At 39.1% G+C, this 16,885-nt stretch overlaps 1 protein-coding gene across 1 annotated transcript; it reads right to left on the bottom strand.

Annotated features, from left to right (window-relative positions):
- Window positions 1–202: 202 nt before the first annotated feature.
- cab39l (calcium binding protein 39-like) lies at window positions 203–16,536 on the bottom strand. The gene is made up of 9 exons (XM_072656659.1): window positions 16,187–16,536; window positions 10,977–11,143; window positions 5,923–6,087; window positions 5,337–5,455; window positions 5,048–5,216; window positions 4,885–4,944; window positions 4,358–4,423; window positions 4,110–4,253; window positions 203–2,725 (listed from the first exon to the last, which is right to left on the bottom strand). The coding sequence occupies exons 2-9, from the start codon at window positions 11,076–11,078 to the stop codon at window positions 2,546–2,548; spliced, it is 1,005 nt and encodes a 334-aa protein (XP_072512760.1). The 5' UTR covers window positions 11,079–11,143; window positions 16,187–16,536; the 3' UTR covers window positions 203–2,545.
- Window positions 16,537–16,885: the final 349 nt, after the last annotated feature.

The raw sequence follows: 16,885 nt of genomic DNA on the forward strand, positions 1-16,885 counted from the left end.
TTACAGCAGGTGCAAGATGTCATCACAAGTGTCCAGCTTGATAGTAAAATCCCAGACTGCTTTTTGGTGTCAGTCCACCCCTGTTCAGAACCAAGTCGATAGACTTCCAAGTAAAGGAGCACAGCTTAACATATAGGGAAGAGGGTTTTATCAGTGAACCAACGCACTTTTTACATGCACAAAAGACGAAGATGACTGAAAATAATGCTTGGATGTTCCTTTATTGGCGATATGGTACAATTAGCATTTAAGAAGGAAGGATGCAACCATGTGTGGCATGGGAAACGATTTCAGTTTTGATAAGGTAGCTCATTTTTATTTAGGCTGAACTACAATTTCTTTGTTACATATGAAAGTGTGAAGATACTTGATAAATTTGGCTCAGATGCATTACTATATTTAAATGGTTACCCTCGTAAGGGCTTACACGTTCCATGGTTGGCTGTACATTGCGAAATACTGAAAAAGCCTGCACTCAATCTGAGCTGTTAATGCACTCAAACCGCGAGGAAGGGAAGCAAACAGTGTGACGGTTTGGATTTCTTCATCTCAATAAAGATTTGGCAATGAATAAGCTGGGGCATTGCTTCCCAATGAATTCCGGTCCACTTTTTCCGTTTTGTTTGTTGTTTTTTGTTTCCTAGGACAAAACTGTCATAATCAAACTCAAAACCTCAGAGAACTCCATAACAATGGAAAGATCAGCATTTATATATATATATAAACATAACATTAATTTTCACATAATTGGCAGGTTATGTGTGATAACATGGGTCAAAGACCACCTCAGCATACGTTTCCCCACTTGATCCGCCTACTCTAATGGTTAGATCACAGACAATCATACAACTGAATCAATCAACTGCAGCTGCAAAGAATGAAACTAAAAGTCTTCTTCATCAGCGTAACTCAAATATAGTGAGTTAAAGAGGTTCACTGCTTAATCGATTCAAATATGCTCGACTAGAACATATTTTCCTTAAAATGATCAAAATAAAACAAACAAAATTAAGCTCCCCCTAAGAAAGATCTGTTTTTTTTTTTTATAAAATACAAAAACAAGGGAAAAAAGAAACACAATTAAACACAACAAAAGGCACCTGTTTTGTACGTTCGTGTCCTCGACTGTGTATCAGCTTAGATCCTAATCGCCGTCTGCCGAAATCACAATGAAGAGCTAAAAGAACGGCTACTGAACAGAAGAATACCGTAGTACTATAGACGTGCTATAGTACAAAAATGACTCGAGTACTGCAGGTGTACTACAACGTAAAATTGTACAATAGTATTAGTGAGATACTAAAGTATAGAACATACTATAGTAGGCTACTACATGGATCCTATAGGAGGCTATTAAACCTGCTACAGGACGACTATAGCACTGAATGCACTACAGTACTACCAAAATACTATAGCTGCATCTACTTGTACTATAGTACAGAAGAGACCTACGCCTGTAGAAGGGAATTTGTCTGTACTCCCTCTCCATTCACTGCAAAAGAAGATACTACAGAAAGTGCCAAAGTACTTTTTTTTCTATTCACTAACATGGCACCCACTTTCAGACTAAAACCAGCTTCTTCTTTTTTTCTGTTTTTTAAACACATGATAGGTAAACATGTCAAGTAGAAATAGAAAATGAGAAAAAGATTACACGCCCTGTTTTTGCAAACATAAATGATAACTCAAAAAAGAAAATAAAAGGTTAGGTCTATATATTACTAAAGCACACATTAAGATTAACTGCGCTTTCATGGCAGAAACCTAATAATAAAAATACTGGTAAAATCAAATCATTCTTAAAAATAATTATTTAAAAACACTAAAAGGGGATTACATGATCAATATATTTTTTGATAAATCAAACAAATTCCGAGTCAGCAGTAAGCCGTACAGGTGCGGGAGGGAGAAATAGCTAACAGCATCAGTGGAAAGGAAGGAAAAAACAGAAGCAAGAGTAGAAAAAGAAAAAGGAATGCAGGATCGAAGTCTCTAAATACAGAAGGAGTTCTAAAACTCAACAATCAGAGCTTCATAAATAACTGGGGAATGCAACCTCCCTTCCTACAAGTCAACTACCGGTATCGTCTACATAATGTACAAGAACTCTTTCTTAAGCATGCCAGAACTGTGGGTGTTTGAACAGTATTTGGAGTGGTGAAGGTGGTAAGAATTTAACACTAATCAGAAGGTAAAAAAAAAACTAAACTGTGAAGCGTTCTCTTAGGTCCTGACTCACCCACTTCTGCTGAGATTACTACAACCTTTGGTTCTTCCTGAAACAAAATTGGTTGCTTTTTGTTTTATGTTTTTTAAACATCCTACTGTGGCACACAAACAGAAAATGTTCATGAAAGAAAGTGAAAAAGAAAGTAACTGTCAGTGATGGAAAACTATCATTCGCGAGCTTCGTGACTAAGAAAAGACAAATGTTTGAAGATTTTAAATAGAATTATTACTGTTAATAGATTTTTGTGATTTTTTTTCATTTGTTTTTCCTCAGTAAAAAGATGAGGTGCTTATCAACGCGACTGCTAGCTAAGGTTTAGGAGGCTGGCTTTTTTAAGTCTCGTATCTGTTTGATGAGGTACGTCTTTTCATCGTTAAACTGTTCGTCGTCCGTGCGGTCCTTCTGGAAGTTGCTAAGGAAGTCGATAAGTTTCGTCTGGTTCTTCAGAAGGATATCTACAATTGGCTGTGTCTTGTTAGGATTAGCCACAAACACCTGAGAAAGGAAAATAATAATAAAAAATAAATCTTTAACATTCACAGCAGAGAGAGCAAACAAGGTGTGTAGAGATGCTTTATGGATCAATGGAGTTCATAGAGTTCAAGATACATTTTTTGGGCACTTAAACAATTAAAAATGTTTTTACTGTATCATGGAACATGGTGATAGAATTCCAACCAGGTCTTGTAAAAGGCCCTCATCCCATCCACTAGGTGGCACTTAACCAGTACATATTTATGCAAAGCTATGCAATGCTGCCATACTATGCAATGCTTCATGAGACATGTTCTTCCCTCAAGACTCATGAAGCCAGATATTTTTTACTGTTTAATTTTTTTCAATCAGCTGAACAGACTTGGAGGAGAACACTAATGGAGAACACTAATGGCCTAAACTAACATTCTAACAACTCGCGAGTGGTGGGGAGGCCAATCGTGCACGCAGTTAGACAGTTGCAACACTTGAAGGCCCTGGCTCAAGATTTATTAAACTATCCCTACTACTGAAGAGAAACAGTGGTCACCTTAAAGTTTATTAATAATTAATGCTGTTTTTAATATATATGTCAATAGTATATCTGTCAGAAAACACACACAGTGCTAACTGCCGGGGTATGAACTTCCTTGAACATTAACTTAATAAAAAACAAAAAGAAAATGTAACTTTAGACACCAACATCTCTTGGCTGATCAAGGGCAATGTCAGTCACACTGCACAATTTGTAGCCAGATTTTAGTCCATGATTTATCCCTTCCAAACAATTTTCAAACTCTAGTGATTTTTGAGGTTGAGAGATGCATCTGGTAGAGTGGTAGCAATGACTTTGTATTACTATATTTTTAGTCTGGAGTATTTCTAGAAATGTGCAGGAAGGAAGGCACATGACCAGTGGAAAGTTCATAATCATGGCGGTACCTTCAGCAGAATACCTTCATTTTAAGTCAGATCGTAGGCATGTGTTGCTTATTAGAAGCCCGTGAGTGATGGCTCTTTTGTGTCATGTTTGTGCAAACCAGACCTGAGAGGTTCAACATATCCAGCTCCATCTTTGGTTTTTGTCTTATGATAAAAAATTGTTGCCTTTGCAACAGACACACTGGTTGTGTGCCATGTCCTGTCTTTGTATCTAATGTGTAAACTTTTGACAAAAAGACAGTCTGAGAAGAACTGACATTAAATGAGAAATGCTCAGTTTTAAAACCTTGTTTTTAAAGGTCATGTAGTGTAAACCTGGCTTAGGAGGAAGACTGTGTAAATTAGACCTTTTGCCAAACTATCACTCTGAGGTAACTCAATAAAAGCCCAGGATTTAAGTCCAAGATGAAAGATTTCGCAATCTAACCAAAGCAAAACTAAACAGAACACACAGGCTTTTTACCTTAAAGACATGGAACGCCTCAAACTGGATGTTGGGGCTTTTGTCTCTCAGTAGATTCATCATGAGCTTGAGATTCTCCGGCTTGCTGATGTACCTCGTCATCACAGTGAAGTTGTGTCTGTCCAGGAGGAGCTCTCCCAATAGCTGTCAAACACACACAGACACATATTTCAGTGACAGGGAGAGTGAAGGCTAACACAGACCAGTTCCTTTTTAACTTATGTTATGAGACACTGCAGAACACACACCTTCAATGACTGCCTCTTTGTCACATAGTTTTCAGAGTGCAGCAGCTTCTCATAGTTCTCAAAGACCTGCAGAGACAAACACACATTGGTTCATACAGCACAACAGCTGGCAACTTACTGGAACACAAAACCATGCGCAAAATAGAGAGTTGGACTCTCTCAATAGGTTTTATTCAAGGCCACAAATAATAGCCTTTTTAAATGAAGATTACTTCGTATCCATTGATCAATTGTACATGTGAGCATGTCGGCAACTCTAATACACACCCAACTATAATATATACCCATAATACTTCAATAAACTGTATCAAACAGCATTGCTCTCCAAAATTGCAGCTTTACAGGAGAAGCCAAAACCTTCTAACTTTCAATGGAAGTCAATGTAAAAATGTAATTCCAAGTAATTTTGAAGCATTTCTGTTGGTCCATTTTTCATCAAATTTTAACACAATCTAAAGAACAACTATCACATTATTTAAAAAAAAAAGTGAACAATGGCAAAAATGGAGATGCAATGGTATACTTACTGCATCGTAGTTCTGTTCTAAATATTCTGCCACTAGAACCTTGTGTCTTGTAAGAAGGTCCTGTGAAGGAAAAGAAAAGAATGGGATTAAGGAACTGAATAAAACTAAAATTGTGACACTCTCACAATAAATAACTAAATTCTATTTGGATTTTTTTTCCCACCTTGAAGGTAGCGAAAGCGTCTGAGGCTATGTCGAATGTGGACATCTCTACGTAGCTGAAGAAGTCATTGAAGTGCTCAGAGTGCAGAATGATTTTGGCAAGCGGTTCATGTCGAATACACTCGCGGAGCATGATGCCACAGTTCAGCGCCACCTGAGGAGTCTCATACCTGCAGAGGCAGGAAAACCATTACAGCACCTTTTGAATGTAGAAATATAGTCAGTGAAGTGAAGCAGGTAAGCTGTACTGAAGTGAACTGAAGTGACCACTGTGATGTCCCATGTCTTACCCTTTAAGCAGGATGAAGAGCACTTCCTGATGGGAGCAGAAGTATTCCACTGTGGGGCTACGGGTGCCGATCTGCCTGCGCAGGATGTTGTTAAAGATCTGACACACGTCCTTCTTACCCTACACAAACAAGTACATAAAAGATACCTGGATTAAACAGCTAACTAGTCTTTTTAACTAGTCATAAATACCTTAAAGTTACTGCAAACCAAAAATGTCTATTGTATTTAGACAAGCCTCTTTTGGCACTGTGAATGGTTAACTCACAGGAACTCATAGAAATAGCCCCAACACAAGCTGAAATCCTGTATGCAGAACATAGACAAGACTAAATGTGTTTGTTTTCACACCTGTAGACAATTTGCTCGGTCTGAATAAGTTAAGAGTTAGTAACTTGAAGCTTTTTCCCTTGTTTGATCTTAGTCATTAACATCAAACAACTTTCTAAGTAGGCAATAGCTGCCATCTTGCTCTTCTTTGAATCCATGACAGTTTTATATGACACTGGAAATATTTGGATTCTTTGGATTCGGAGGTTTGGAGGGAAAACCCAAATCAAACGTTGGGGAAGAAGTGCAGCAACTGACCTCAAAGTCAATGACCTGCAGGTTCTCCACGAGTGAAATGAGCAGACCACTGTTGTACAGTTCTTGGGCCAGCTGGGCCACTGTCTCCGTATGTGGCTCTTTGTCATTGGTGCCATACAAGATCTCCTTCATCGCAACCAGACATTTAGACACCTCCTCTGATGCCTACAACACACACACACACACACACAGACATGTAACTGACAGCTGTAATAAAGGCAGATGGATACCAATCATGCTTCTCCTCTTACAGGAAAAAATGTCAACAGCCAATCATCTATGCCTGTTTAAAAGAATAATTTATATTTTAACATAACAGAGTGGTTCAGGTGATTGAAGGTTTATTTAAAAAAAACAAAAAAAACAAAGAAACCAATAAGCCACAACAGACTGTACATTATGGTGATTTTAACACAGAACAAAAGGAGAGGTAAACCCTCTTAACTTTGGAAATTACCAAATTTCATTAAGTTACTACTATACATTATTTACAAACTAAAATAACTATAATATAAATAATATAAATCTACCATGCCACAAATACACTATATTGGACAAAACTAATGGGACACCTACTCATTCCACCTACATACCAGCTTTTGTGACATCCCATTCTAAATCCATAGGCATTAATATGGTGTTGGTCTCCTTTTGGAGCTCTAACAGCAGATTTGGAGCTCTGCAATTACTGGGTCAGCGGAGCTTTGGACACTTGTATACACTATATTCCTCAGCACATAACTTTACATGGTCGACTCTCCTATGGCTGAGTTCACATGGTCAAGAACAGCACTCATAGTTAATAGTGGATTATCTAGGAGGGAAGAAATTTCACCAATCCATTGGTGGCATCCTATTACAGTACCACCTTGGAATCCAGTGAGCTCTTCAGAACCACCCATTCTGTCACTAATGTGTGTAAAGGCAGACTGCATGGCTAATGGGACTAAATGAAACACCTGAATGGAATGACTAAGAAATGTGTCCCAATACTTTTGTCCATTTAGTGTGTGCAGGTTATGTAGGTATATGCATAAGTTTCTCTCTGTTGTATGTAGGCTATTTTCCAATATTCCACAAAGACTAATTTCCACTATGGTGAAGAACATTAATCTAATGTAAATGAATCATGCTGCCAACAATCCAGACTTGGGACCAACATCAGACGGACTAGCTTAGGGGTTCAGAAATCTGTGCCTTAGCGAGCATCTGCAAATGAACAGAAGGTCAGACAGCAGAGTGACACTTTCACCTCCCTGCCATCTCCCTCCTTCTCTACACAATCTACTTTATTCCTCTACTGTCCAGACATGCACCCTACACTGAACATCTCAAAAGTCTGAAATCATCTGCAGATTCATTTACTTTAAAAAAAACAACAAAAAAAGAACCAGACTTCCATTGTTTCTAAAAAAAACGATTATATGGTTTTATAAGGTTTTTAACTGGACAAATTACAGAACATTAACATTTAATAACAGCCTGTTTGTAAGACATTTAGTCATTGATTATATTAATAACTATAATAATCTATTATATTAATAACCAAACACCAGCTAACAATAATTGACAAATAACACTGATATTGAATAAACATTTTTCTAAACGGCCAAAACAATAAAAAATGTTTTAACTGAACAGTCTCTGAACAAGAGACTTATAAAATGAGAACTACATATCATTTTTGTGCAGTCTCTGTATTGTACTGGAAAAGATACCTTAAGTTTAAAATCTTCATCATCATCAACATCAAACTGATAACTAACTGCTAATTTCTGAGAGGGTAAATTTTACTTGAATTTAACTGAATATATTTATTTATTTATTTACTTATTTATTTATTTTATTTTAAAGAACCATCTGATCTGACTGGACTGGAAAAGCTTTTGTAGACGGTGCTATAAGGAGCCTTTTAAACGTGGTTTAAACATGTTACCCTTTTCGGTAATCTACAGAAGCTTAGAGAGTAGGTCAGAATATGCGCTACTAAACATAACAGCACTAACACTGCTAAATATCAACTAGTTCAGTTTTGAGAAAGCCTTTGGACAGACAGCTTCCTCAAACAGGTCATGTGTAAGCAGTTCCTCAAGGAAACACTTAACTCAGGGCTAACAAGTCTTTTGAAAGTCTTCTACTACAGGGACAACAAAACATGCTTCACAAAAGCTCTTTGTATTCCAACAGTGATAGCAGTCAAATGAAGATGGTACTGAGAGCACAACACAGTACTTCCCTCAGAACAAGACGCTTCAAAGCAAGATGCATCTTCATTTTGGAGCTTGCAATAAGGTCCAGAGTGGATACTTCCCATTTCCCATTTGAAATCTTAATATAAAGAGGATATTCTTAAGCGTCTCAAGACTGAAGCACTAAAAAAAAAAAAAACACACTCCAAGCTGGCCTAGTTAGCTACAACACTTCTTAGGAGATCCATATATGATAGTGATCAGTAAAACATGCTATTAGGTGGCCATAATAAAATAAAATAAAGGTTTAGAAACATGAGCAATGCAAGCTTAAAAAAATGCTACATTCAACATTTATATGTTAAGGACCTGTTCCACTACAACATTTTAAATACATAAAAAGTTATGTAAAATTAGTAGTTTACAGCCTATTAAAGACAGCCTCCATCATTAAAAGCCCCCTGGCTGTTAGTGAGGATGAGCCTGGGGTTATACCCATTGTAAAAACATCACACACATCTCTGGTCTAGACTGTGTGAACTCTGTTAGAAAAGTGCTAGTGGAGAACCTGAGCTAAGCAGAGAAGGAGCTTCTTCTTAGTACTGGAACAAAGCCTAGCAGACAGCACCTAGCACCTAGATGGTCAGTCTGATAGTACAATGTTACAGGTACACTCTAGGATGGAAAAAGCTGAAGGAAAGTGGCTCTGTGTCAAGATTAAATATAGAGATACATCTGCAATGATCCCAGGTGCCTGTGGAGCATGTTTTGGAGATGCTCTGACCCGGTCATCTGGCCATGACATTTTGGCCCCCATTACTCAGGTCTTCATGTCTGACCATACCTGACCATTTCATCTAACAAGTCGACTACAAGAACCGACTGTCCAGTTACTAACATACATTTCCAAATGTTTGTCGACATCCAATTTCCAATTAATAAATTAAGTTACTTTAAGCTGCACCCATCGCTGACAGATGTGCAAATGCACACACACACACACACACATCTTGTCCAGTCCCTGTAGACAAGCATTGCCTATACAATAGGAATAGGAATCTCTGGAGCAAATAAACATTAAACTTTTGGCACCATGCCTAATGCCAGTTGTTGGCTAGTGGGGTATAAAGCCCCCCAGCACTGAGCTGTGGAGCAGTGGAACAGTGTTGCATCCAATGATTTTGATATGAGCTAAAATAATGCCTTTGTTGCTGAATGCAAATCTTCGCAGCAATGCTCCAAAATCTAGGAGAAAGCCTTCCTCCCTGGACAGTGGAGACAGTTACTCCAACTAAAGCAAGACAAACTCTTTTTAATATCCTTGATTTAGGAAGAAACAATAAATGTCCCAATACTTTTGTCCATATAGCATACATTCCCGACCTTGACATGTGCTGTTGTAATGAGATAATCAATATTATTCATTCCATTAATGTTTTGGCTCAGACTCAACAAAGACAAATATTGCGAAATGGGCGATTTGCATAAAAACATTTTGTACCATTTGTGAACCAACTCTGTCTCAAATGGCCACATAAAACACGTAGATAGTCAGGTCAAATACAGCCGACATTGCTAACATGGTGAATAATGGGAGAGAACCTCCCTATAAGCATCAAGAACAAGAAAATGTTTTATATTACAGCATCATAATATAATCACACTATTCGGCCATGCTACACCCTCAAACACAATCCTTTCTTTAAGTGATTCATAGAAAGCCCACTTTTTGTTCTCAAAGAAACCTTTTAATAAATGATTCAACAATTCTTAACAGATTATTTTTGTACATAAGACGTAAGTAGAAGAACCTTTTTAAAGTTCAAGTCAGTCTGAATCAGAAATCATAGGACGTACTTCATTACAGTGACGTGTTTGCGTGAAACATTGTATCAGGGAGGTACTCAGAGAGCTAAATGAGTTTTTTTTTGTTGTTTTTTTTTTGAATGATTTTTTTTTATTATACTAATGAAAGTATTTATCATAATAAGATAAACACATTGCTCACCTCTAGACTTTATTCACCCCTGGGAGTATTTCAATAATAGCTGAATAAGCAATTAGGAGTGTAGATTCTGTTGAGTCTGTTCATATTTTTGTTACTTACAAACACAAATGTAGAAAGAGATTTTATCATTCAAATTCAATAAAAGTTACCATGCATACAGTCTGATTTTGTGGAAATAGTCATATATTTGCCATGTTGTCTTTTTTTAAACTATGTAACTATGTAATTCATTCTGTAATGTCATAGAAATAATGACACTGAATAAGCTGCTCACAGCTACCTGCTTTGACTATATTTTTGAACCTTCTGTGATATCAGTATTAGCAGAAAAAATAAAATCATACAAATGTATTGAAATAAATTAACAAATAAATAATACTGCCTCCCATCCAATCATGTATTTAGACTCATGCACAGGTGGGCAATATAGCATAAATGTAATATCATGATAAATGGCAACAAAGATGAAGGGGGGGGGTTATTATTGTAATGACACTATGATAAATATAACAGCTAGATTCAAACTATTTGGGGGGGAAAGAGCAAATATGGAAATACAAAGATTCTCTCCATTCCACAACAAACTCTGCTCTGTTCAAAATCCAATTAACAGGACTAGCTAATTATACTCTATTTGTAAAGGAACACAATCACTCTAGTCCTAAAAATATCCAGAAAAAAACCCTCTAAATCCTATTGTAGCATATTGTAAAGAAATGTATGATAATAATAAACACGTTATATTGCCCAGCACTACTTCAATGACTAGACTACATTTGTAAGATGCAAATAATCGGATGCTAGCATACTTTCAATGTTCTCAGCATCACCACCAGTCCAACTGTCATTGACCTTACCTTCTCTGTCTTCTTGTCCTGCTTCACCAGAATGGACAGGTTATCCTTGAGTGCCTTCACTATGTCCGTAGGACTCTTGTGGGATTTACCAAACAGCGGCATGGTTGTGGCCTAGAGTCTCTCTCAATCTGTCCCTCTCTCTCTTTCTCTCTCTCACTCTTCAGAACCTGGGTGGATGGAAGAAAGAGGGAGAAAGGGGTTAGATATGGGTCACTGTGCTTGCTTGTGGGCAAATACCCTTAGGGAATTCATGTTATTAAGCCCCCCTCAACAAAGACAGCTCGGCTAAAGGCGTTCACACGGTTGTCAAGACAACAGAAGAAAATAGAAGCCTGAGTTTATTTCAGGTTGAAAGGGGAGTTTACCAACAACCAACCAATAATGCATAGACAAAACTAAGACTCTCAGGCCTGGTCTTGTAAAACCTTGAATCTACTCAATTGATCAATTGATTATTTTTAGCTTAAAAACTCAATAAAACAACGATTCATTGACACCAGCAAAATACTAATGCATGCTTTAAATTCTGTACCAGTGATTTTTACTGTACGCCTCAATGACACACCCATTCCTATCCTCTTCCTAAAAGGCCTCTTAGTTATGCTTTTATCTAGTACAGTATTCTGGAATCTCTGAAAGGTGATGCATGGTTTGTTGTACAGTTTGACTAATTACTAAATTATTTGTCCAAATAATCATCAGATCAGTAATACTGCCCGAGTCCTAGTTTTTTGTCATTTAGACAAAAGAAAGGTTAATGCATGTGTGTTCATGGTTGTTCAGTGACAGTGATTCACTTCAACACATCAGCCACTAGAAATACCTCAGATTTGTAATGGCAATGAAATTCCTAAGATTATCACTCTTACTATAAGACAGCTTATCCTAATACAATGATTAAGCATCATACAGCATCATACTACTACACATAGTAAGGTGTTATTTGTGGACTTTCACAGAGATTAAACACACTTATTTGAAAATATGTATGCTTAATTATTGTGGCCACACTGAGGTTAACTAAAACTATTTTAAAAAACAAACACGTACATGTGTAGGACTGTATAATACAGAGAACAATACTGGTAATGCCATTATACTGTGGTGTACTGTGAGTGTGATATGCCTGACACATTAAAATGCTCTTGTGAATCAATAACGTAATGCAGATTAAGATAAGCCTGCATTATTTTGACCAAAATAATGTACTTTTGCTAGTACATTATGATGTACTATGAATACCTTTATCAAAACAGCAGTTTGGGACTGTGATTGGTCAGGAGGTTCTCAGAACACAAGTAAAACATTACATATGGTTAGACTCATTCCCATACTGAAGCTTTCTATGATCAGTATCAGTAATTCAAAGCCCAATATTAAGGAAATGATTAACAAGCTGCATATTGTCCAGCCCATATGACTATAATAACATTTACATAACAATACTACTACAACTAATAATAATATATAATCCCATATAACTGTCAGAATGAGCAAAACATACTAATAAAATAAAATAAAGGCCTAATGGACTGACATCCAATCAGATGCTTGCCATTATGCTGTTTATGCTGCTAATATACGCCGGAAGACCAAGATCTGTCTTTTTTTATGATACACTAAAGGTTTGTAGAAACCCCTTCAAATGAATATATTAAGCTACTTTAAGTCACACCCATTGCTGACAGAGATGTGCAAATGCACACACAGCTTGTCTAGTCCCTGTAGAGAAATACTGCCAAAAGAATAGGACTCTCTGGACCAGATAAACATGAGCCATGCCTAATGACAGGCATTGGCTAGAGAGGTATAGAGCCCCCCAGCATCGAGCTGTGGAACGGTGTTCTCTGGAATTATGGTGATCCATCCAATACTTTGGGGATATGTTGGGGAGTTGGGGAACTAGGGCAGGTGGTGATAATCGATCAGCCTGACCTCACTAACGATCTTGTTGCAGAATGCAATCAAATCATTACAGCAATGCTCTAAAATCTAGCGGAAAGCCTTCCTTGGTTTTTATTTTAATACGCCTGATTTTGGAAGAAATAATAAATGAGCAGGTGTCCAAATACTTTTGTCCATATAGTGTATAAGCAGTTGTTTAATGTCCTGGAAGTACAAACGATACTCTGGATACAATCAGAAAAGCACATTGTGCCACAATTTATCCCAATAAAGATAGCATATCACCATGCCCCTAGTGCAATTCTTTATATAGAAGAGCACCTTAAAAGTTCTCCTAGTCAGCTCAACAAGCTTGAGGCAACAAAAGTTTAGATACAGCTATAATACATGAAACACTTCATGTGGAAAAACTTCACCCAGACTGCTCCTGAAAGCGGACATGGCCTAACTTGTGACTGGTAATCCTGTGAGGCGAGAACCCCAGAATGGTGTGTGTGCGTGTGATCATTGCCCCATTTTGCCCTCCCCTGTCTTACAAAGATTTCCCTTTGCCTGCCAAGAGCCGGGCACTTTGATCATGCAACCCCGGCCAGACCACTCTTAATACCCTGTAGACCTTCTCTATAGTCAAGAGGAGAGCAGATTCACTCCCTTGTTATGGTTACGTTGCCAAAATACAGTTCACCCACTTCTAGGCAAGAGGCTGGCTAACCTCAGCTGACTCATGTGGACGCATTTAGGTAGGCCTCAAAGGTAAAGCAACCACTTTAAATATTCTGTACTGAAACCAATAATTAAAGTGATTGGTGCGAGGTTATGATCTGTGTCATGTAGTACCCTGACTACTACATTCCCACCATTCTTGATCACAGGACTACAATTCCCATGAGGCCATTCTTCTCCAAACTGTACTATTCAAACATTGGGCAGAATCACTCTGACAATGATTGTGTGTGCAAGCAACAACATAGCAGCAAATAAGACCTCTGCAGTTCTCGTGTTATTAATTACAGCGCTGCCTGAATTCCTACATATCCCAGACAAGGATCACTGTAAACAGTCATTAGGAGAAGCACCTGAACAGTAACTACAACTTCATTATATACTGTATATTCCTCCAGCTATCAAATCACAAGAGGTCTGAACTCAGGGCCCAAGATCAGGCGTCACAGACATACAGATTTCCTCCCATATGTCAGTCCACGATCAGCTTCCTTATGTTTAAGTGGATTTATTACCGTCTCGGCCAGTCAAAACCTGATCCCACATCAGCGCTCAGCATACGTTCTCACACACATGCCTCTAGTTCCTTATGTGTGGCTGTTGTTGTGTACCAACAGTCTGATACAGACTGTTTGCCAAAAAGCTCCACCTTTGACAAACAGCAGAGGCTGAGAGAAAAAAAAAAATCACCAGCACAGAAAACTGGCAGGGGGGTGGGGGGCTGGGGGGGTGAGAATAAACAAATCAAGGCCTTCAGGAGGGGGGACTTGCTTGACTGCATTGAAGACATTCACAGACAATTCATACCACACACACAGATATGCAGCTACCTGAACCTGATCATAGGAGATTAGAGAGTGACTAAAAAAAAAAAAAAAAGGTATCAGACCTTAGTCAGCAGACTACAAACAAACCATCGCTATCTATATGACTAACTGCTGTACTGAGGCCTATTCACAACCACACGTTATTTCTAAGAGAGGCCAGAAGCTAGAGCTGCCTCCCAAGCCTTATACTATACTATACTAAACTGAACGTTGTTACTATACGTCAATATCATCAGCGTACTCAGCCTGGTTTCACTGAAGTGCATCAGTCTTGAATAAAACCCCTGTACTCATATGGTGTTAAGATTTTGGAAAACAGGTGTACTGCCTACTACTAAATCTCACAAATATTGTACATAATTAAAATCTCTTTCAGTATAGCGATCTGATGACAGGGTTGAGGGTTCGATACACAGGCTCAGCAAGTTGCCACTTCACCCTCTCTGCTCCCCTGGCACCGCAGCAATGGCTGCCCACCGCTCTGGGCACGTGTGCTCACGGTCACTGTGTGTTTGATCACTAGTGTATGTATGTGAACAGGCTCGTCTTATCCTGTCTTATTTATTATTATGTCTAAACCACACTAATGAGCTACTAAAAACTGGTGCATCTCCCTCACAGCCCCCCAAAAATCTTACAAAATCATGAATCATAAAAATGCCCATCATGATCCAACATTTGATATATTTGAACCATATTACTGAGCAAACTACTACAATCTGGTGCATTTTCCTGTTACAACCCCCCAAAAACAAAACAAAATCACATCATAAATAACAAAAATGCCTGCCAGTGTCATGATTCAATATTTGACGTTACCACTAGCTAGTACTAATAATGTACGAATAATAAAATGTCATCCAGTATCCTGATTTAATATGATTATTATTATTATTATTATGATGTTCATACCACACTAATACCACACTAAGTCTTTTACTAAAGGCGCTGTACTGTCCTGACACACTCTTCAGGCAGTATGCGGGTTTGGGACGCAGCCCTAGAACTTGAACTGACAGAAACCAGGTTGACCATGGGGTCAGTTTACGAGGCTACGAATGTGGTGCAGCATTTAGTGCTAGCTAACAGTCGAGGACGGCATAAAACAAGCTGGGTTTAGAAACTGTGGCCGTCCAGTGTGTCCGAAATGAACTCGCTAAGCTGTAAGGTTAACTTGGCTACACGACGGCCATGAAGCTAAACGGCTACAGGGGCGAGAAGCGGGGATGTTGTTGGTGCTTAGTAAAGGCCGCGAGTTCAGGGATTTCAGCGCAAGGCGAAACAAAAGACCGTTAAAATTCAAATTCAGCACACGGCTCCGACGACGGCCAAACACTTACACACACACACACACACACAGGGGGCCAACATAGCAGCTACACAGACTAGACATTGACGGGACAGCCTCACACACACACACACACACTCCCTCTCTCCGCCTATGTGCAGCCTCGCTATTTAACTTACACTTCGCTTTGCGATCAAACCGAACCGAGACGGACATGCGCAAACCGGCCGTACATTCATGCAGACCCCGCTGCTGCTGCTGCTGCTGCTGTTGTTGTTGTGCTCAGACAAAACCCGAAAAAGCAAATCCCTAAAAAAAGAGCCAACCAAAAAATACCCCACGGCTCCAGAACTGCGCTATTAGCGTATCTACATTTGTCAAGTTTGTAGCTAGCTATCTACCAACGTCAAGGGCGACGTTCATTTACATAGCTAGCACTGGCTTTACAAAGGTGCCTTAATACTTACAGTTCAGCGAGTCTTATTAATTATTATTGTTGTTATTGTTATTATGTTGAGGCTTTCTTTTCCCCTCCCAGTCGGATATAGTCCTCGCTGCTGCTGCTGCTGCTGCTGCTGCTGTCTCTGCTTCAGTGTTATCGAGCAGCCCTTTTTTCTGGTCACGCCAGCAGTGTGTCTGTGTGTGTGTGTGTGCGTGTGTGTGTGTGTGTATGCTGGGCAAAACGTCAGCGGAATGTGCGTATGAGCGAATTAAAGCGCACAGGATCCGTTTTTTAAGAAGGCAGTGCTGAATTTCTCCCTTAAGCGAGGCGAATACGTTTCAGCCAGCAGACATGATGGTCTAAGCCCGAACTGCTCTGGCTCCGGGTGATCTGGGGTCGGTTCTGACAACTTATTGGCCTATTTTCTCCGACAGGTCCGGTTCCACAGGCCTGATCCCAGACCAGTTGCTATCAGTCGCAAGCAGCCTTCGTGGAAACGCCAATAACGCCGCCGCTCATTGGTGCGCTCTGTCAGTGAGGGCGGGGCTGCGGGAGTAGCCCGGATGCGGCCGTGCTCAGACTCCGTAATGGAGGACTCGCTGCCTCGGAGAATGAGTCATAGCTTTGACTCAGTATCCTTAAAATATCACGTCAGAGCCCGATTTCTTATCGCGTTGGACAGGGTTGAGTGCCACGAAGATGGCGAGTCACATGGACAGTGTGA

The sequence above is a fragment of the Salminus brasiliensis genome, chromosome 15, assembly GCF_030463535.1.
Source record: "Salminus brasiliensis chromosome 15, fSalBra1.hap2, whole genome shotgun sequence".
In the NCBI taxonomy this organism is placed as follows: domain Eukaryota; kingdom Metazoa; phylum Chordata; class Actinopteri; order Characiformes; family Bryconidae; genus Salminus; species Salminus brasiliensis.